A 21,263-nucleotide genomic window follows, 5' to 3' on the forward strand; every position below is an offset into this window, starting at 1 on the left:
CGTAGACACGCCAGGAAGACAGAGAATGTCACAGCGCATTGTGAGCGCGATTGTCCCGTGTCTACATTTAAAACAAAGAACTTGAGCAAGGCTGCCAGCGGCACTCCGTTTGGAGGAGTAAAGCCCTGACAAAGGTGGCCTCAACAATCAGATGAATTACACGTGTCCTGTTTCGTCAAGTGACTTGCGTGATCGGATTTTAATCGGTCTCGAAAACGTTTCTGAGGGCATTTACACCTAGTCGCACGCGTCTGCACGCTCCGTGAGTTAATGCTTAGCATGTTTTTCTTTCACCATACAGAAAACTAAAAACATGTACAATTTAATAGTCATTTAAAAACTTATATTTAAATTATTTTTATTATTATATTATTAATATTATTAAACTTAAAATAAACATACCTTTTAAATCGTTTAACTGATAGTATTAACCGGTCAAAATTTTAACGATCAGTTAACGGTTAAACGGTCAATATGAGCATCCCTAGTTCCCACCAAACGCGACTTGCGCGAATGAATCGCGCTATTCGCGCGTAGTTGGACGCTTGAACATTTTGAGTTTACTCGCTTCATTCGCGCGTGAAATTCACTTCAGAACAGACGCGAATTCGCGTCATGGGAGGGGCTTCTGCCAGGCGGCTGCAGTCTCGTATATACAGTATATAGCTCAAATTGAGTAAAGATCGTTTTTTACAACTTACCAGATTGTCCGACCTCCTCACTCACTTTCTTCCAAGCAAGATCCTTTTTATTCTTGTTTCGATAAAAGTAAGATGTATCGTACAGGTCCAGGTATCCACATACAGCAACGATGATTTTGTCCTCCATTGTTGTTTCGGATTTCTGCCTCCGCTCGCTACGTCATAATCACGTCACTACTAGAGCAAGCTCCTGATTTGTTAACGCGGCGCGAATTTTCGCAAATGTTCTAATTTTTCAACTCGCGCGAATCACGCGTTATGCGCGTCAAACGCCCGAAACGCTCAATTCGCGCGAATCACGCTGCATGTCCTATCGCATCTTTGCATTGACTTAACATGTAAATCACTCGCGCTTAAGGCTTCATTTGCGTTTGGTGGGAACGTAGCTTTAAGGCGTGGGTTTAATTTTACTGTCAGAAAAGCATTTTGAATTCAATCACACTTTACTGAAGCACAGTCACACAGATACCTACTTTTTATTCAACTTCAAATTTAAAAGTTCAGTTATTTCTAGACATTAATACAGCTTTCCTGTAGCTCAGAGGTTAGTATATAGAGAGAGAGAAATGTTGATTTGTGCTCTTGCTACTGGATAAGAGTATTTAAGCTAAAAGAGAAAACTGAAAGCAAATGTTTATCACACCACACATCAATGCTGAAATACATTACAGTATGCATTATGAATTGTGATACGACGCATTTCAGAATGCAACGAATAAAGTTTGCACAGCCAGATGAATTTGTGTTCATGTACTTCCATGTTTCATGTATTTCATTGTGTATTTCAGGCCTTGGGTGCAAATGTAATAAAATGCATTTATTTGACAAACATAATAGTAACATACTTCTGTAATATATTATTCAGTTGTCTCTTCATTTTGGCTTGAACATGTCTTCTCTGTCTATACCCCAATCCAAGCAGTAGCACACATTTTGTAATGCCAAACAGTGCAGCTTCTCAAACAGAAGATGTTTTGAATAAGTTTTGACAGATGAGGGTCTGCGGGAATTAAAGTTCATTTATGAGTGATGAAGGCGGTTTCTTACGTGCTTAAGTCTGAATTCTACAATGTTCATGCTTTCCTTTCACAGGTTGGCTTTCATCCATCATTTCTCACTCTGACAAGCCTTTAGATATAAGAGCTGAAGGATCCTGCCAGAGTGGAAAAATATTTGTGCCACCTCTCCATAACTTTCTAATAGAAAAAACAGAAGACAGTGAGAGAGACAAAGACCAATTTTATTTCAAACCCTACCATTCCAGAACCTGGGAAATTATAAAAAATGTTTAAAAACAAGACTATATGTGCGTATATATATATATATATATATAAGAGTTTGGTTCCAAAATGAGATAACGATTTTTAACTTGGAAACTTTATTTCCATATACTGTAAATTCTTATTCTGAAATGTATTCTGTTTTTTATTATTTAGAATATATACAACTATTAGTCACAACTAATCGTATGCAAAATAAAAGTATTAAATATTTATATGTAATGTAAATTATATATAATTATACCATGGTCTGTTTGAATCAGTGTTAATTTCGTTGACGAAAACTACGACGAAAAGTATTCGTTAACGACATGTTTTCACTGACGAAAACGAGACGATAACTAAATAAAAATGAATGCATGATAACGAAAACTGTAATAAAAATATACTGACATTTTCGTCAACTAATAAAAACGAGATGAAAATATTCTTGTCCCACCTGGCGGACATCAGTTTGCACGCATGTGCTTATCTCATATAAACGCTAGAGAGAAGTCTCTGGGAGAAGGGGAAGCACAGACATGTATTCTGTGTCTCCACGCGGTTTACAAAGCGTCTTATTTTCCTTCACGATCGCAGGTAAAACGCCGCAAACTTGAAGCACGACTGCAGGCGAGTCACCCCGAAACACATTACAAAGGCAAGCTCAAACGTTTTTATATGCCTATGTTAACTTAACACGAGCTGCTGCGTAACGTGAAATGCAACATAAAGTCAGCCGAAAGAAACCAGCGCTGTCCTCTACTGATTATAGAAGTGATGAAGTGAGTCAAACTGTACATTCCAACCAAATATGTAACATGTTTGCATGACTAAAGAAATGTAATACAATTTATATGAAAGCTATTTCTCATTCTTTGCTGTCTCAAGCAAAGACAGTGCAGCTCTTTCTTCAAAGAGGCATGCCATGAGCCAATAGCCTTTGAGTGTGAGCCTTGTCAGAGCGTTTCATTGGTTGAATGAATACGCCCTACTTAACGAGTCAATTGAGTCAAATGGGATTGAATGAACTGGAACATGTCGTTCATGGTCTAATATTCTGTGTTCCAACAATGCAAATCTAGTTACTGAACTTTTCTGAAAAATAAAGGTAATGACCTGGTTTAATTTCATTCTAAGGTGAAGTAAATATGTCAAAACAGTTGACTCTTTGTATGGAACATTTAATTACACCAAGTAAATGATTTAAACCTTAGATTTTAGTAGACTAAATACAATGTATATTTATTCGACTAAAATGTTTTTCATATTTCGTCGACTAAAACTAGACTAAAACTAAAATGATGGGGATGACTAAAATGTGACTTAAACTAAATAGCATTTTCGTCAAAAGACTATGACTAAAACTAAATCAAAATTTGCTGTCAAAATTAACACTGGTTTGAATACTTAATTCTGATTGGCTGGAAGGTGTGCATTACCGTTTAATGCATGGGTAGTTCCAGTCAGTTTGAAATTAACTGGTGAGGATAACCGTCATTTTTACTTGTCTGATCAAAAATTGCACTGTAAACATCAATAACAGCTTTAACGTGGCAAATGACCATGGTATAAGCGGGATAATCCACGGCTAGCCATTCATTAAAGGATTTTAATGCGCTTCACGTTGGGTGGATCTTGGCCTCCACCGCTAGCCATGGATTATCACTTGCATATAAAAATGTATTTTCACATGTTAATTAGGGGTGTAACGATGTGTGTATTACGATATTTCGCGATGCAAAAATGTTACGATGCGCATCGTAGAGAGATGGGGATATTTTACGATATGTTTAATTCTATTCGTTCAGCGGTCAAGACGCTACCTACTTTGCGCCAGCGCGTCACGTGTGCTTATCTCACATATGCGGTAGAGAGAGAAGCACAAGACACAATCTGTGTCTCCAAGTGGTTTACAAAGCGTCATATTTTCCTTCACAATCGCCGTTAAAACACAGCAAACTTGAAGCGTGACTGCAGGCGAGTCACCCCGAAACTCATTACAAAGGCAGCACAAACGTTTTTAAATGCCAATGTTAATTTATCCGTGTAGCGAGGAAGGCGGGGCGAGAGCCGTGGGGTGAGTAAGGCGGGGCCGGCGGCGTAAGTGGCAACGAGTGTCAGCTGTGCGACCGCCGGTCCCCGCATGCCTCACGGGGGAGCTCGGGAGCATAAGAGGACGAGCGACCGGACCATCGAGAGAGAGGACCCGGGCCCGGAAACTGTTAAGTTTGTTTATGTTTGTGTGGCCGGCAGTCGACCGTGAGGTGGCTGCCGGTCTTTTATTCTTGGATTATTGTTTGTTTATTTTGATTAAAGTTTTGTGAATGATCGCCGGTTCCCGCCTCCTTCCTTCCCTTCTATTGAATCGTGTTACATTGGTGCCGAAACCCGGGAGGAAGGAGGGACATGCTGTCAAGGAGCCCTCGCCGCCGAGCGGCCTCGCGGTGCTGGGGAGTTCGGGCAGCACGGACGAAGGAGGTCCGCCAGCGGCTGCCCGAAGCGGTGGTGCCGGAGAGAGAAAGCTCGACGGGGGACGAAGACCTCGCTGCCGGGCTCCTGGGTTGAGGTGGGGTGGCGGCCGTAGAAGAGGGAGCGGAGGAGTTCGGTCCGTTTGCCGTGGGCCGGAGCCTGCTACTGTCCACCAAGGAAAAGGGGAAGAGCAGGGAACGGACGGCTCGCTGCCGGCTGCCCTCGGGGCGAAGCCATCGCCGGCCGCCAGGAGGCGGAGGAGGATCAGGTCGCCCCGGAGCGTCCCCGCACCACCGCATAGCACCGCGAGGAAGAGCCTCTCGGCTGGGCTGAGGACCGAGCGGCAGCGTGTCGGGGAACCGGACCACTTTTTTTTTTTGTCCTCTCTCTCGTCCCGGTCGCTCGGGATGCTCCCGGCTCCGTTCTCTCGCCTCGTCCGTGCATGCCCCGGTCACTGGGGCCCTCATGGGAGAAGGCCCCCCGGGGGGGGAGTAAGCACAGGCTCGGTGCTGCCCCCCGGCCTGTGAGGGGTGATGTGGGTATGTAGCGAGGAAGGCGGGAACCGGCGATCATTCACAAAACTTTAATCAAAATAAACAAACAATAATCCAAGAATAAAAAACCGGCAGCCACCTCACGGTCGACTGCCGGCCACACAAACATAAACAAACTTAACAGTTTCCGGACCCGGGTCCTCTCTCTCGATGGTCCGGTCGCTCGTCCTCTTATGCTCCCGAGCTCCCCCGTGAGGCATGCGGGGACCGGCGGTCGCACAGCTGACACTCGTTGCCACTTACGCCGCCGGCCCTGCCTTACTCGCCCCACGGCTCTCGCCCCGCCTTCCTCGTTACAATCCACTAACGTGAGCTGCTGCATAACGTGATATGCAACATAAAGTAAGCCAAAAGAAACCAGCACTGTTCCGATCAGAGAAGCGATGGAGTCGTACTGTATATTAAAAGATCGAATGACATGCTAAAAAACAAGCATGTGATTTGATTTGATTGATATGATTGAAGAAATGTAATGCAGTTTATGTAATCTGTCTTTTTGAAAGATTTTTCTCATTCATTACTGTCTCAAGTAAAGACAGCGCAGCTTCAAAGAGACACGAGCCAATAGAGCTCTGTCAGAGTGTTTCATTGGTTGAATGTGCTGAATGAACACGCCCTTCACTGTACGAACGAGTCAATTGAGTCAAAATGAGATTGAATGAACTGCTACATGTCGTTCATGGTCTAATATTCTCTGTGGTACAACAATGCATATCCAGTAGTTGCTCAACTTTTCTGAAAAATAAAGGTAATGACCTGGTTTCATTTAATTCCAAGGTAAAGTAAATGATGTCGAAGCAGTTAAATCTTTGTATGGAACATTTAATTACACCGATTAAATGAGTTAATCCAGATAGATTTTAGTAGACTAATATAATGTAGATTTCGTCGACTAAAAATAGACTAAAACTATGATAAATTGGGATGACTAAAACTAAATTGCATTTTAGTCAAAAGACTATGACTAAAACTAACTCAAAATTTGCTGTCAAAATTGACACTGATCTTAATTGTAATTTCAGTTAAGCCTTAAAATGTTAAATTTCTTTATTAAGTTGTATGTGCAACGAAATAAGTTACTGAAATTGTTAATATTCTGAAAATAAATGTTATTTGAATTTCAGTTTCATTTTTGAATTTTGTTCAAAATATCGAGATGTGTAGGGTATCGTGAACCCAGCATCGAGATATGTACCGAATCGTGAGCTGAGTGTATCGTTACACCCCTAGTGTTAATATTTCTTAAATATATACACACACGTCCGTGATGCACAGAGAAGTGGTGTCAAAATGACTCCGTGCAACTTTACATTCTGCTGTTGATGAACATTTTCTCTCTCTTTCTCTGACAGCTGATGGGCTCACTGGTGTTGGCCGTAGGACTCTGGCTGAGACTTGATCCAAATACTGTGTCTCTGTTGGGAGAGGGTGGACCAGAGACCTTCTTCATTGGTAAGAATTTCATTCTTCATTCACGTTTATTTTTGACGGTACACGGTTAGAGTACACAGAGCTGTGCCCGTCTCCAAACATGTGCACTTGAAAATATTGATTTAGTCCCGCCCCATGGCGTTTGAATATGGCATAAACACACACAGTAAATGAGTGAAGACAGACAGACTCTGTGTTTATGGTGCGGGGGGGAAATGTCTAAGCTTCTCAGGGTGGCAAAGTTTCCACATGCTTCTGCCCAGCCAATGTGGGACAGAGGAGCAGAAAGTTCATGAACATTTGAGTGCTCGGTTGTTTCTGAAAACAGGAAGTGACATTTGGAGGTGTGCATTCATGGAGGAAACCATAAGCCCATTGTACCACCGATTTAACCTGAACTGGAAAATGTGACAGAAATAGTGAGACCCCATATGATGTATTTATATGCACATTTACAAATGCAAGTGAATTAGGTTTGGCAAATAAATCAAATGAAATGACCACAGCTTTATAGCAGATAACCCACAGTGGCTCTCCGTTAAAGGGATAGTTCACCCAAGAAGTGAAAATTCTGTCATCATTTACTCACCGTCAGGATGTTTCAAACGTGTATAAATGATATAGTTCCACTGAACTTAAAAGAAGATATCTGAAAGATTTTTTGTAAACCAACACTTCAGGGGCACCATTGACTACTATGGTAGAAAACAAAACTACTACGGTAGTCAATGGTGCCCCAGAACTGTTTGTTTTCCCGTGTTATTCAAAGTTTCTAATTTTGTGTTCAGCAAAACAAATCAATTTATACAGATTTGAAACAATGCGTGGGTGAGTAAATAATGACAGAATTTTCATTTCTGGCTGAACTATTCCTTTCTAAAGAACGATATTTTTTAGAAATATTATAGGCTAGTAGTTTGAACAATTTCTGTAATAAATATATTTTATATCTCTACATAAAGAAAGGTCAAATTGAAATATGTAAAATGATGCCCAGCCGTGAATCACCTTTTCTGAACCTGTTTATTTACCGATTCGTTCACTTCAAACTGACTTCCTAATGTCTCATATGAAGATTTCATTATTTATCTTCTGTAAAACTGTCATGTTTTCGAAATCTACTCGGCTACACGTGACAGAAATAGCTTATTATCGCCAAACAGTTAAACAACTCACACAGTCACACTCCTGAAAATAAAGTTGCTGTGGTTTAGTTACTGTGTTTAAGTGATGCGTGTAAAGGGCACAACCTTCTCTGACATCAGAAAATATTCCTAACCTCAAACGACCTCTTCAAGCTTGCTTTAGTCGATGACATCACCCTCGTTTGTGGGTTTTTAGTGCTCAGAGCTGTAAAGAGACGCCAGTGTGAGGGCATGACTTCAACACAGAGCAAGGAAAGAACCATTTTAGGACATCACACACAGTCTTTGTCACAGTCACTCACAACATTTGCCATATTTAGATACAACCCCAACCTACAAAAGTGCGTAGAGTTTTAAAAGAACAACTAAAACGTATATCATATCCCTTACAGAAAAAAGTATGCTTTAAGTTCATTTTATTACAATGTATTGCCAAGTATTCTATGTATTATATCATTTAAAGGAGTCATATTGCAAGGCTAAAACGAATATTATTGTTTGTTTTAGATGTAACGCAATGTGTGTACACCATTTAAAGTTTAAAAAACGTTGTATTTTTCACATACCGTGCATGTTTGTATCTCCTCTTTGCTCCGCCTCTCTGAAACACTCTGATTTTTAACAAAGCTCATGGCTCTGAATAGCGAGGTGTGCTATGATTGGCCAGTTCACCAGTGCGTAGTGATTGGTCGAATACTGCAAGCATTTCACGGAAATGTAATGCCTCTTACCATATTCGGAACATCAGGTTTGAAAGCAATTGTACTGACAGACGATACAATGAGATTTACAATTACACCCACCTTAACTACGTGTAGATTTGGGCGGTCTTAGTCAAGTCATGTTACGAAGTTACGTAGATTCGCCAGGGTGTGGTTACACGAGACGTTTCAGGCAGGTCTGGGTGAGCAATCGCTTTTAGATAGAATGCATCTTTTGTTCCCACACTTTCATTTGTGCAATTTTATGTGTCTAATACATGCGTGGGCAACTTATAACACACCAAAAACACAGAAAAACACGTACTTCCGCCATATGACCCCTTTAATTATCGTCCTCTTTTCTGTATAAATCAACTTTGCATTAAGTATTACTAAGAACTGGGTGTACTTGAGTAGAGTTGAAGTATAATTAAAAGTATACTTCATGTTGTAAGTATATTGATGTCAATGCAGTAATGGCGTATCTGTAAGTGTGCTATTTCAATACTACTGTAACTTTGAACCAAAAGTGTACTTTTAAATATACTTTAAGTGTAACTGTAGTAAACTTTAAGCACACAACTGCTTTTTTACGGCGCGTTCCAAATGGGATATATCGCCCTCCGAAGGGCCCATCCGAATGAAAACAATCATGGCCGCCATATTGAAGTGTCGTTCCAAACCGAAGTGCTCATAACTGGCCACCTGAAAGGGCCCTTCGGAATGAAGGATTTCGAAGGGTACACCTGATGGACACTTTGCGCCCCCATGATTCTTTGCGTGGCGCCTCCTTATGGGCACAGAATGATGACGCAGAAGGGCACTTCAAGAAACAGTTGTTTGGTCCCCTACACCCTTCAACCCTTTGAAGCTCTCACTCCGGAGGGTACACCCTTTGAAGGGCTTAGGGCATAGGGATGAGCCCTTCGAAATGGAACGCAGGGTCTGTCTGTACTTCAACTATAGTTTAATACAGCTCAGTTTATTAGTTTATTAAAGAACACTTTGAAGTATAGCGTACTCTCAGTATACTACTAGTTTATTAGTAGTAGGCTGCAAGTATATGTACATGTAAGTGTTCTTTAAGTGAACTTAACATCATACTTATAATATACTATTTATATGAAAAAGTATTTAATAGGTTACTCAATGAACTACAGGCTAAGTATACTTGCATTTTATTTTAGAAATATACATATTATAATTTTAGCGTATTACCATTAAAAGATCTAGTACAGGTATAGGCCAAATATACATTTCTGTCAATATAAGTCAAGTATAGAAGTATAATTTAAGTATGTTTCTGTACATACGTAAGTACATAAAAGTAGACTGAATGTATACATTCTTACTTTTAGTTTGAAAGACGTATACTAATAAACTTTTTTGTAAGTGATGCTGAAGGAAAAACAAATGTTGAGTGCTATCAATGTTCTTTTCACATTCATAGTAATAGAACTGCAAAAGAAATCTTGTTCATATCTATTATCTTTGTTTTCGCCCTCAGGGGCTCACTGGCCATTGCTTACAGTACATTAGCATCATCCACACAATCATTTTCTTGGCATCTTGATCTCTCTTTCTTGACAGGAAGTCAGTTACAAATTCAGTTTATTCAGCGGAATTCATTTCTAATAAGTCACAAGTTCAGACTAGTTAGCCAACCCCTCCACAACACATAGCATCCAAAAGCTACAACATCGTGTTGGCTCTGTGTATCCTTTTCATATAAAGCCAAGTAATGCTGACAGCGAACACATCAGGCAGCTTTAGTTAAAGAACATCCTGAGACAACAATCGGAGCTTGTTTCTCGCATGCACAGATTTCACATCAGAGCAATGACAAAGAATGGCCTCATCCAAAGCTACTGTGGCAACGGTGTAAATATTGTCAGCGTGTGGAAAATTTGTTTTAAGTCAGAGGATGTGGTCACTGTCTCTGTCACACTGGTTTAGTCTCATCTCCATTTTTACAGGTTTTGAAAAGAACTTAGAGTAGTTGGTGATAGTTATCAAGCAAGTGCAAATAACGCTATCACCAGAGGAAGTATCAGTTCTGGCCTGGGAATATGAAAGCGTTTCGAGTTTGTGTACTGTTCTTCTATATATAGTGCTGTTTGCTAATGCATGTAGCTTTTGCTTATACTTACATTTTTAACACATTATTCCAGGATTAAACATACGTTAATGCATGTGTCGCATACATTAATGATTTATCAAATTGTGTAAATTTGGACCTAAGCCATATACAATATGAATATCGGACACAAAATTTGCTTGTTGCCGGAAATGTACAGATTAATATATGATAAAAGAAACTGCAAAGACTCGACTAGAAAAAAACTCAAACAGAGAAACCTGTAGGAGGTTAAAGCTATAATATGCAACTTTTGCCTCTGTAGACGGTTTCATCGGACGCACACGCCGGCCTGCAGTTTACTTCTGGTCTGTATTTGGCTAGTGTCTAATTATATACAGTAACTATTTATATTTTATCTTATTTATGTTAATATTAGTTAATATTATTATTTTATTGCATAATGATTGTATTAAATAAACAATTTGTTGAATGGGTCCTGTAGTTTTGACGCATTAAAAGAAACCGTATGGTACATTGACATCTAGTGGTTGAGCTTGGTATCGCAGTCTACGTTCAAAATATTGGAGAGACAAGTTTAGCCAAGTAAAGTAAAGGTTCTAAAAATGAGATGAAAAGGACAATTATTAAGTTATATAAAATATTACTTTGATTCAACCAAACAGAAATGTTTTTAAATCAAATAAAGCTTTTTATGCTTTTCAACTAACTTTTCAGCCCACAATAGTCAACTAAATGAACCAGTCTTATTAAATGAGCAAAGCTCATTTGCTGTGGTTCACTGAGCTTTAAATTATTCACTGTTCTTTTATATTCACTAGTGACTGAAAAGTTTCAACAGAAAAGAAATTGAATGTACTCGGATGCAAAACAAACAATATTCACCTGAACAGCCGTGAAACGGCTAATATAGCTCTTGTACTGCGACTCTTCAGCGCCTCACTGTGCTGATAACGAAACCGAGCCTCCTCTGCGCCGTAATGCCGCAACTGCAGTTACACATGACAGTCTGTTGAATACACGCATTGTTTTTTGTGAAGACACCCGACATAATTTTGGCGAGAGTCTGAGGCGGCACAAAATTTGACGGAGGCGGCCGCCTCCAATTTCTTTATGCAGGAAAAACCCTGCTATACAGCCATCTGTTTGAAACATAACATTGCATGTTACTTTATGTTTGTTTGTTGCCTGTTGACTTATTTATATAGCACATTTAAAAGCAACTCATGTTGACCAAAGTGCTTTCCAATAAAACAGCATAAAAATAAATTATGTACTTCACTTGGGTTGAAATCAAATGTTATTAAGCTGGCATTTCCACAAAATCATACCTGATTACGTAAATTATAAATCATTATTATAAGAGCATGATTGTGAATGGATATTTTTACATACTTCAAAGAAGTTCAATATCTGATTTGTGGGGGGTGGCAAAAAGCAGCTTTGGAGCCTTTTAGAAGTATTTAGAAGTTTCAAAATTATCTATATAATATTATATTATATTATATTCTACAATATAATATAATTAAAAGTAGCAAAATTCTCTCTCTCTCTCCACCGCTCAAGATATACAGATCAAGGCCTGACCGCCCAATCCCCCCCCCCTTTAGATTATTTTAAACATCTCAATATTTAACACACTAACTTTTATGTAAAGCACTTTGAATGGCCCTTGTGTATGAAATGTGCTATATAAATAAACTTGCCTTGCCTAACAAGCTGGTGATTAAATCAGGTGTTTTACAGAAGGAGACTTAGAAAATATTCTGAGCAAGAGGATGTGAGTGACAACTTCCTATAAAAGACATCTGCCTCTTTATGATGTGATGTTGTTGGAGCATTTGTGGTTTTTGCTCTGTTGCTGAGGCAGATGGGAGTTCACTCTACAGAACCTCTCACTCTCTCTCTCCCTCTCTCTCTCTCTCTCTTTCTCCCCCCTCTTTCTCTCTCTCTCGCTCTCTCTCTCTCTCTCTCTCTCTCTCTCTCTCTCTCTCTCTCTCTCTCTCTCTCTCTCTCTCTCTCTCTCTCTCTCTCTCTCTCTCTCTCTCTCTCTCTCTCTCTCTCTCTCTCTCTCTCCCTCTCTCTCCCTCTCTCTCCCTCTCTCTCTCTCTCTCTTTCTCCCCCCTCTTTCTCTCTCTCTCGCTCTCTCTCTCTCTCTCTCTCTCTCTTAATGCTCTAATGAGTAGGATAATGAGGTGAGAGATGGGGCTGGGGAGAAAGTTAATATCTCCTCTTTGCTCCGCCTCTCTGAAACGCACAGATTTTTAACAAAGCTCATGGCTCTGAAAAGCAAGGTGTGCTATGATTGGCCAGTTAACCAGTGCGTAGTGATTGGTGGAATACTGCAAGTGTGTGAGGGAAATGTAACACCTCTTACCATATTTGGAACATCAGGTTCCAAAGCAATTGTACTGACAGGTACGCCCACCTTACTTGCGTATACATTTGGGCGGTCTTAGTCAACTCATACCACCAACTGACGTAGATTTGTGGGGGTGTGGCTACACGAGGCGTTTCAGGCAGGTCTGGGTGAGCACTCGCTTTTAGATCGAATGCATCTTTTGTTCCCACACTTTCATTTTTGCAATTTTACGTGTCTAATACATGCATGGGCAACTTATAACACACCAAAGACACAGAAAAACACACACTTCCACCATATGACCCCTTTAAAGTGCTTTTGTGCTGTTGTCAGACACATGCTGTCATCTCCAGAGAGACTCACAAAGCGTTTGTGCTTCCCTCTGCTGGTCGTAATGTTACATTACAGTAGCTTTCTAGTAATAGTAGTAAATATAGTACATTAGTCAAATGGACTTATTTGGTGTTTTGCGATAGGTTGACTGCCGTGTTTACTTCTGTTTGTGTTGTGCACAGGTGTCTATATCCTCATTGCAGCTGGGGGTCTGGTGATGCTGGTGGGCTTCTTTGGATGCTGCGGTGCCGTGAGGGAGTCTCAGTGCCTTCTGGGATTGGTGAGCACTGATTTCCATTTTTAAGTCATGCTTTTTTGTGAGCTAATACGACGTGGTGCAGGGTAGTTTCGAGTTTCAGTTTTGTCTAGAATGCCTTAAATCTGTGATGGTTAAAACATGTCTGTGTTCTTTCTTCGAAAGTATCTTTTTAAAAAGTATTTCTGTAAATTACACCAGACTTTCAGAAATATGCCCTGGTTCACCTCAGTCACTTCAACTTCATTCATTTTAACACACTAAGATGGAATAAACATGGATAGTTTACCCATAAAGGTAAACGTTTAGTTGAAATCGTAATTGTAACTTCAAAATATAACTTCGTTAAATTGGCTTTATATGAGTAATGACTAATTTCCCGTTTGTCTTCTGTCTTTCAGTTTTTCGCTTGTCTGCTGACCATCTTCGGAGCAGAAGTTGCAGCAGGCGTGTTCGGCTTCCTAAATAAAGACAAGGTATTTTTGTTTGAATGGAAATGATCATGTTGATTCAGACTTAATAAACCAATCACACACAAATGTAAATTCCGTCATATATTTGTCAACAATCCTACATGGTTGTATTAGGATCATTGTGATGCAAGATGTTATTTCTTTATCATTTCAGATAATTGAGGAAGTAAAGACTTACTACGACAATTCTGCGAAAGACTCTAACGACAACAATACAATCATCCAGTCCTACCACAGAGTTGTGAGTTTCGCATGTTTACGTCTGACTCTGTGGGTCCCATCAAACTGAATAAGAAAGAGTGGGAACATTTTACTTAAAGCATAAAATATAATGCTTTATAAAAGTAGTTTTAATGTGACTTTTAATTAGGGATGTAACAATATTATCGATATCGTGTTATCGCAATAGCGAAATTGTCTCAATATTATCGTGGTCATATGACTGTATGAAACAATAGGTCTTCTGGGTGGTTTCTTGGCTTAAGCCAGGACTAGGCCTTGGTTAAATTAGGATATGCAAGTCAATTTAAAAAAACATAAAAAAATCTTAAGACAAAACAGTCACACTGATATTTTTTAAGATATGTCAGTGTAAGTTGCTTTCGATCTAGACACCTCTAACGTTTAAGTTAGTATAGGGCTTAAGCCGTGTCCGGGAAACCGCCCCCAAAACACTTATCAATTCATTGTTACACTTTGCATTTTTAATTTGGTTACGATTATTTACAACAACATTTAATGTATTACAACACACATTATAAACAATTATAATGCATCATACCCTTTAATAACCCTTTATAATGCATTATACTGTACATAAAGGCTTTAAGTAAAGTGTTACAAAGAGTTCAAAAAATGTGTAAAATGCAAATGAAATTGATCATAATGTTGCAGCACAAGAGGCCTTTTCTTGTGTCTGATACGCACTGTACGCCCTTTAGTGCAGAATTCGGAAAATGCATGAAAGGAAATAAGGTCGCACACAGTCTAGTTAACCCCTAACAGATCTCTGATGAACTTCATGGTTTCAGCAATATTGAATGAACTGTGTATTATGGTTACTGTATATACTTAACTAACTTAACTAAGAATGAATCATTTCATTTTTATCTTTTCTTATTTTGTGTTCTCTCTTTGGCAGTTAAACTGTTGCGGTTCACCCTCAACAAGCTCCAGTTTGTGTCAAGACATCGCATCAAACCAGGTTAAATCTTACTAATCAGCAATGTGTATTTGCCTCCTGTATTAATCATTAAAGTGATCCAAGTTACTCCAGTGGGTTAGTAAATGTCTTCTGAGAAACTGATTAATATAAAAAAGATATTACTGGTTCTCATTCACTCTCTGTTATTTCTTATTAAAATATGCCCAGCTGATAAAAGGAAGTCACTTAGTCGTTAGGTTGGTAAAGTAATATATCAAAAAAGCAATATGTCAAAAAAAGTAATACAATAAATAACAATTTGATTAAAGTCCCAGTGTATAAAATTTACCTCCCTTTCAAAACACTACGGTGGCTGACACAGAACTAAGGATGTCGTCACGTTCTTGTTTCTTTGCCGAAGGAGATAATGTATTTTACGAAATGCGCTCTGTAAAGTTTGTCCGTTTAGGGCTACTGTAGAAACAACATGGTGAATTCCATGTAAGGGGACCCGCGGTGTATGTACACTGACCAAAATTATAAACGCAACACTTTTGTTTTTGCCCCCATTTTTCATGAGCTGAACTCAAAGATCTAAGACTTTTTCTATGTGCACAAAGGGCCTATTTCTCTCAAATATTGTTCACAAATCTGTCTAAATCTGTGTTAGTGAGCACTTCTCCTTTGCCGAGATAATCCATCCACCTCACAGGTGTGGCATATCAAGATGCTGATTAGACAGCATGATTATTGCACAGGTGTGCCTTAGGCTGGCCACAATAAAAGGCCACTCTAAAATGTGCAGTTTTACTGTATTGTGGGTGTCCGGGGGGTCCGAAAACCAGTCAGTATCTGGTGTGACCACCATTTGCCTCATGCAATGCAACACATCTCCTTCTCATAGAGTTGATCAGGTTGTTGATTGTGGCCTGTGGAATGTTGGTCCACTCCTCTTCAATGGCTGGGTTAGGGTTATGGCTCACCCACACGATGCCATGCTGTCTGCCATCTGCCCTGTACAGTGAAAACCGGATTTCATCCGTGAAGAGAACACCTCTCCAAAGTCCCACACGCCATCGAATGTGAGCATTTGCCCACTCAAGTCGGTTACGATGACGAACTGCAGTCAGGTCGAGACCCCGATGAGGACGACGAGCATGCAGATGAGCTTCCCTGAGACGGTTTCTGACAGTTTGTGCAGAAATTCTTTGGTTATGCAAACCGATTGTTGCAGCAGCTGTCCGGGTGGCTGGTCTCATATGATCTTGGAGGTGAAGATGCTGAATGTGGAGGTCCTGGGCTGGTGTGGTTACACGTGGTCTGCGGTTGTGAGGCCGGTTGGATGTACTGCCAAATCCTCTGAAACGCCTTTGGAGACGGCTTATGGTAGAGAAATGAACATTCAATTCACGGGCAACAGCTCTGGTGGACATTCCTGCAGTCAGCATGCCAATTGCACGTTCCCTTTAAAGCTTGCAACATCTGTGGCATTGTGCTGTGTGATAAAACTGCACATTTTAGAGTGGCCTTTTATTGTGGCCAGCCTAAGGCACACCTGTGCAATAATCATGCTGTCTAATCAGCATCTTGATATGCTACACCTGTGAGGTGGATGGATTATCTCAGCAAAGGAGAAGTGCTCACTAACACAGATTTAGACAGATATTGTGAACAATATTTGAGAGAAATAGGCCCTTTGTGTACATAGAAAAAGTCTTAGATCTTTGAGTTCAGCTCATGAAAAATGGGGGCAAAAACAAAAGTGTTGCGTTTATAATTTAGGTCAGTGTAGATCGAAATAGCTCATTCTATGGTAACAAAAACATAACGCTTCATTATGTAAAGTCTTTATACACCTCTGAAGACACAATATATACAGTATATTATATTGCATTTCTGTCAATAGATCCTCCAAAAAAATAACATTGCACCTTTAATTTTGATTATGTTTGATTATTGTTTTTATTAAACAAATTATTTTATGTATTGTTATTAAATATTAAACATTTGTAGGGTCAATATAACCTCACACATTAAATTACATTGCTAAAATTTGCACATAACAGGAGGTTAAACAACTTGAAAGGTTGTGAAAAGTCTTAGTGGTTTTCACCTCATATTCATATAAACATGATACAGTGTGCATATAATAAATCATTTTCACTGTTTGTAGACAGTGAAGTGTGACGTGGCCATCGAGGAGTTTTTCAACGGTAAACTCTTCATCGTGGGATATGTAGGGATTGGAATTGCCGGTGTCATGGTAAAGGCTATTTTTCATACTAATCGTTTGTGTGTCTGTGCGTCTAAACTTTTACCACAAGACCAGCGACAAATTTGTTTTCATGTCACGCTTGTTTTCATGTCACAGATTATTGGCATGATCTTCAGTATGGTGCTGTGCTGTGCGATCCGGAACAGCAGGGATGTGATCTAGCACCCCACCTGGACTTGACCTTTCACCTTTGACACTTAAGCCGGACTTTCACATCCACATTCCGAATTTCAAGTGTTCCACTTCCACCCCATAAACTCAGGAGCAAAAAACATATCCACTTTGATATTTCAGTTCACCTCCCGATGGTTAGTCCAGCCTCGGTTATATTTACTTTATCACATTGCTGGATTGTATTTATTTATGCCTGCTGGTTAGGTGCATATTACAAAACCAACAAAAATACGATGAGCCATTCTGTTGTTATGAAATATCTTTCACATAATCCAAATGTAGATGTGGATTTAAATGTAAGAGCCCCCCGATCAACTCTCCCTCCAAACCAAGAGCTTTGCATGGATCTACTGCTATTCCTGGCAGTTGCTGCGTGGCATCACATGTCAGATAAAAATATTATGTAATGTGAAGCTGGGGTCGTGTGGCATGCCTATGGCCAGTGGGTTTGATGGTAAAAACATACCTCTTACCCAGAGAAATGTTTATACACAAGCATGGTCTTCAAACCCAAAAAACATGCACTCACGTATTGCCAATTTAGAAAATTCGATTTAGAAAACATTTCATCCAGTTTTGTTCACCTCGTATTCTTTTCATCTTACAGTTCCTGTGTTTAGCATTAAGAGTCACACTTACATCTTACTGACGTGATGACGTGATCAGGTTTCTGTTGTAGAGTTATCTGCAGTTCATCTGCAACCCCCCACTGATAATGGTACAGCCCGCTATTCTTGGGCTTCATGGAGGCTAATCTTCTTCTTCACATGTGGTGTAGAGTTGCCTGGTTATTTTACGTCTATAACTAAGTAAAGACTCTAGACTAAAGCACAGTGGCACACTGTGAAAACAAAAGGACAGTAAACAAAACAAATCATGAATATATGAATTCATTAAACATGACTGTAAAATGCTTGATTCATTATACAATTGATTCATACAATTTCAAGCAGTGTTTTGCAGTGTGACATGCTTTAATTAATTCAAAATAATATATTTTTTTATTTATGTACAACTGAACGCATATTAAGGCTGAAAGTGTCCATTTTTTTAAATTAATTGTAATAGCAAAATCAGCCATCGATGTGTCTAGATACTTAAATGTGCTGATAGCACCACAGTGTTCAATTTGTGTACAAATCAATCTTCAAATGGCTTATTTATTGTTGTCTCATATATTAACGCTGCAATCTGTAATCTATGTTGGTTAAAAACAGACTGTAAAAAAAGTAGGACGACGCTTTCTTCCATTGTCATGAATTAAGCGTAAAACGTCCGATGATGGGCGCTGACATGTGACGTAAAAAAAGTTAAGAGCCTGGGCCTGCGCAAAATGAATCGTCAAACTTCTCATTTGACTGCCCTGTACCAAAGGCTTTCAAAAAGAAGGTAAATACAACAACTAACGACTTAATCGTTAGAAATCGAAAATTAATCGTTGGTTTTATCTTCAATCTCCTCTTGAAGCTCTGACAGTCCGAAGCTGTCAATCACAACTGTCATTCATAAGGACACACGCCGTTTTTATAGCATCAAATTACTAGATAAAATCAAACTTACCACAAAAACGAACAATTGACATATATCAGCGTGATAACAACTACCTTCAATGAGCAAAACCATCTTTCGTAAACTTTTATTAGAAGTGTAATTTATTTTTTATCTTGACTGAAGTCCTATTCGTTTACATGGAGAGGGCGGTGTTTATGACCTGTACTGCATCCAACCACCAGGGGGTGATCAAAGAGCCCGCAGCTTCACTTTTCAGGACGTGTTAAAAATAAACAAAAATTAGTTATTGAGTATAAAAGGTCAGTGTTTAAAAGTGTCTCCTTACTCCAAATCACAATGATAAGCTTACAATAATAATTTATTATTTGAGCTGTTGGGTACTATTTTTCGGGAAATGTCAGATGCCATTTGATTTCAATTCTAGTAACATGCCATTTTAATTTTTTAAGAAAGATGGCGATATAGAGGCAAAAGTTACAAATTGCAGCTTTAAATATATGTATTTTAACATAAAAACGCACACTTCAGCTTTACTTGAGAGACTACATGGATTTGAACTTGTTGATCAATATACTGTATTTGTCACACTGCAGGGCTGTTCAAATAAAGCAAAAAACCTGAAAGATCATTTCAATTTGTGGAAAAATTGTGAAATGGTCATTTCTAACTTATGGTCAAACTTTACTGAATTGAAATTGACTTGGTTTAGTCCTAAATAATTGGAAGTCGTTTCATGGAACATATTGTGTACATATCTGTTCTCGCTGTTGTAGTTATCATAAAGATTTGTTTTGTGCGGTTAATTTGTATAGAGGTAGCTTTGGCCAGTGTACAGTGAATTTTGTTTCATTATGCTTTGAATTTTTAATATTAAGGTGCTCTTTTTATTTATCCGAAAAGACATCTTAATATTTTTTTGAAAGATGCGTCTCAAGATGTGTTCTGGAAAGGGATTTGTTAAATTATTTTTCTCATTGTTAATTTATAATGCATGGGCAGCCGTTGGTTGGTCAGATATTTCTGCTGGTGCATCACTGCTGAAGGTCAAGTTAAAGTGGCATTAGAGTAGAAACGGTAGTTTAACAAACAGTAACATACGTCATACACAATGTTACTGTAGATCTGTATTGTTCTATCAACCCAGTTAAAGGGATACTTCACCCAAAAATGAAAATTCTGTCATCATTTATTCACCTTCGAGTTGATCCAAATCTGTATACATTTCTTTGTTCTGATGAACACATATTTGGAAGAATGCTTATAGTTTAACTATTATAACCAGACAGATTTTTTTGGGTGAAGTATCCCTTTAAACCGCGGTTGTTCAAAACATGTAAAAACGCATGAAACGTGTAGTGTAACTTTTCTTTAGGGGCTTTGTGTGTTATTCCTACAATTTGTGTAAACAATGTAGAGATGTTTTGTACTGTAAACATAAATAACAGTTTTTGGACGTTTTTTTATGCTGGTGTTCACATATTGTGTGTTTAATTTATTTTTTAAAGAGTCAAAACAGCATTCAGGATTCTCAGGAACATTGCTGCCCGAAAACAATAAACTACTTTGAAGTTTCTGATTGTTGTGGATTTACATTTTTATACTGTAGCTTTTTCTTTGTCTCCTATTGTAGTAGCCCAACCTGCTATGTTTTAACGCTGATATATTGTATAAACATAGACTTAAGCTTTTATGTTTTAAGGTTATACTATTATTAACATTTTTCACTTTTTTCTATTTGACTATGAAGTTTTATCATGTTTCACATGCACATGGCACAATTATTAGGAGTAAAGGACATCTAAAGACCCTGTTATTTGTCATTTGCAGTCTTTGTATAGTTACATTTGATTAGTAACTCGTGAAATTTCACCCACAAGAAAAAACTGTCATAAATTACACTTGAATTCTAAATATGACTTTTTGTGGAAAAAAGTACAAACTAAATATGTGACCCTGGACCACAAAACCAGTCACACTGTAAGTAGCACAGGTATAATTGTAGCAATAGCCAACAATACATTGTATGGGTTAAAATGATCTATTTTTCTTTTATGCCAAAACTCATTAGGATATTAAGTAAAGATCATGTTCCGTGAAGATATTTTGTGAATTTCCTACAGTAAATAGATCAAAACTTCCAGACTTTCAAATAGTTGTTTCTCGGTCCTAACAAACCACACATCAATGGAAAGCTTGTTTATTCAGCAGTGGTTTACCGTGCCGTTTATAACCGCTAAGGGCATTGTTAGGCACAAAAGCTCATTGCCAGCAGAAAACAAAAAAGAATCAAGGACCCGAACTGACAGTTTTATAAAACTTCGTTACCAACTTGATTTTAATGCAGCACACATAAGAAACTCCTCCTTCCTGCTG

General features: G+C 38.8%; 1 protein-coding gene across 1 annotated transcript in view; it reads left to right on the forward strand.

Annotated features, from left to right (window-relative positions):
- The window catches only part of tspan2b (tetraspanin 2b), a 33,584-nt gene extending 13,049 nt beyond the window's left edge, over window positions 1-20,535 (forward strand). The window contains exons 2-8 of the mRNA XM_057362923.1: window positions 6,339-6,438; window positions 13,239-13,336; window positions 13,714-13,788; window positions 13,940-14,026; window positions 14,927-14,989; window positions 17,103-17,192; window positions 17,301-20,535. Coding sequence (XP_057218906.1) covers window positions 6,339-6,438; window positions 13,239-13,336; window positions 13,714-13,788; window positions 13,940-14,026; window positions 14,927-14,989; window positions 17,103-17,192; window positions 17,301-17,366 — 579 coding nt within the window. The 3' untranslated portion in view covers window positions 17,367-20,535. The remainder of the gene's footprint in view (window positions 1-6,338; window positions 6,439-13,238; window positions 13,337-13,713; window positions 13,789-13,939; window positions 14,027-14,926; window positions 14,990-17,102; window positions 17,193-17,300) is intronic.
- The last annotated feature ends 728 nt before the right edge of the window (window positions 20,536-21,263 follow it).

The sequence above is a fragment of the Triplophysa rosa genome, linkage group LG21 (genome assembly GCF_024868665.1).
Source record: "Triplophysa rosa linkage group LG21, Trosa_1v2, whole genome shotgun sequence".
NCBI classification, from domain to species: domain Eukaryota; kingdom Metazoa; phylum Chordata; class Actinopteri; order Cypriniformes; family Nemacheilidae; genus Triplophysa; species Triplophysa rosa.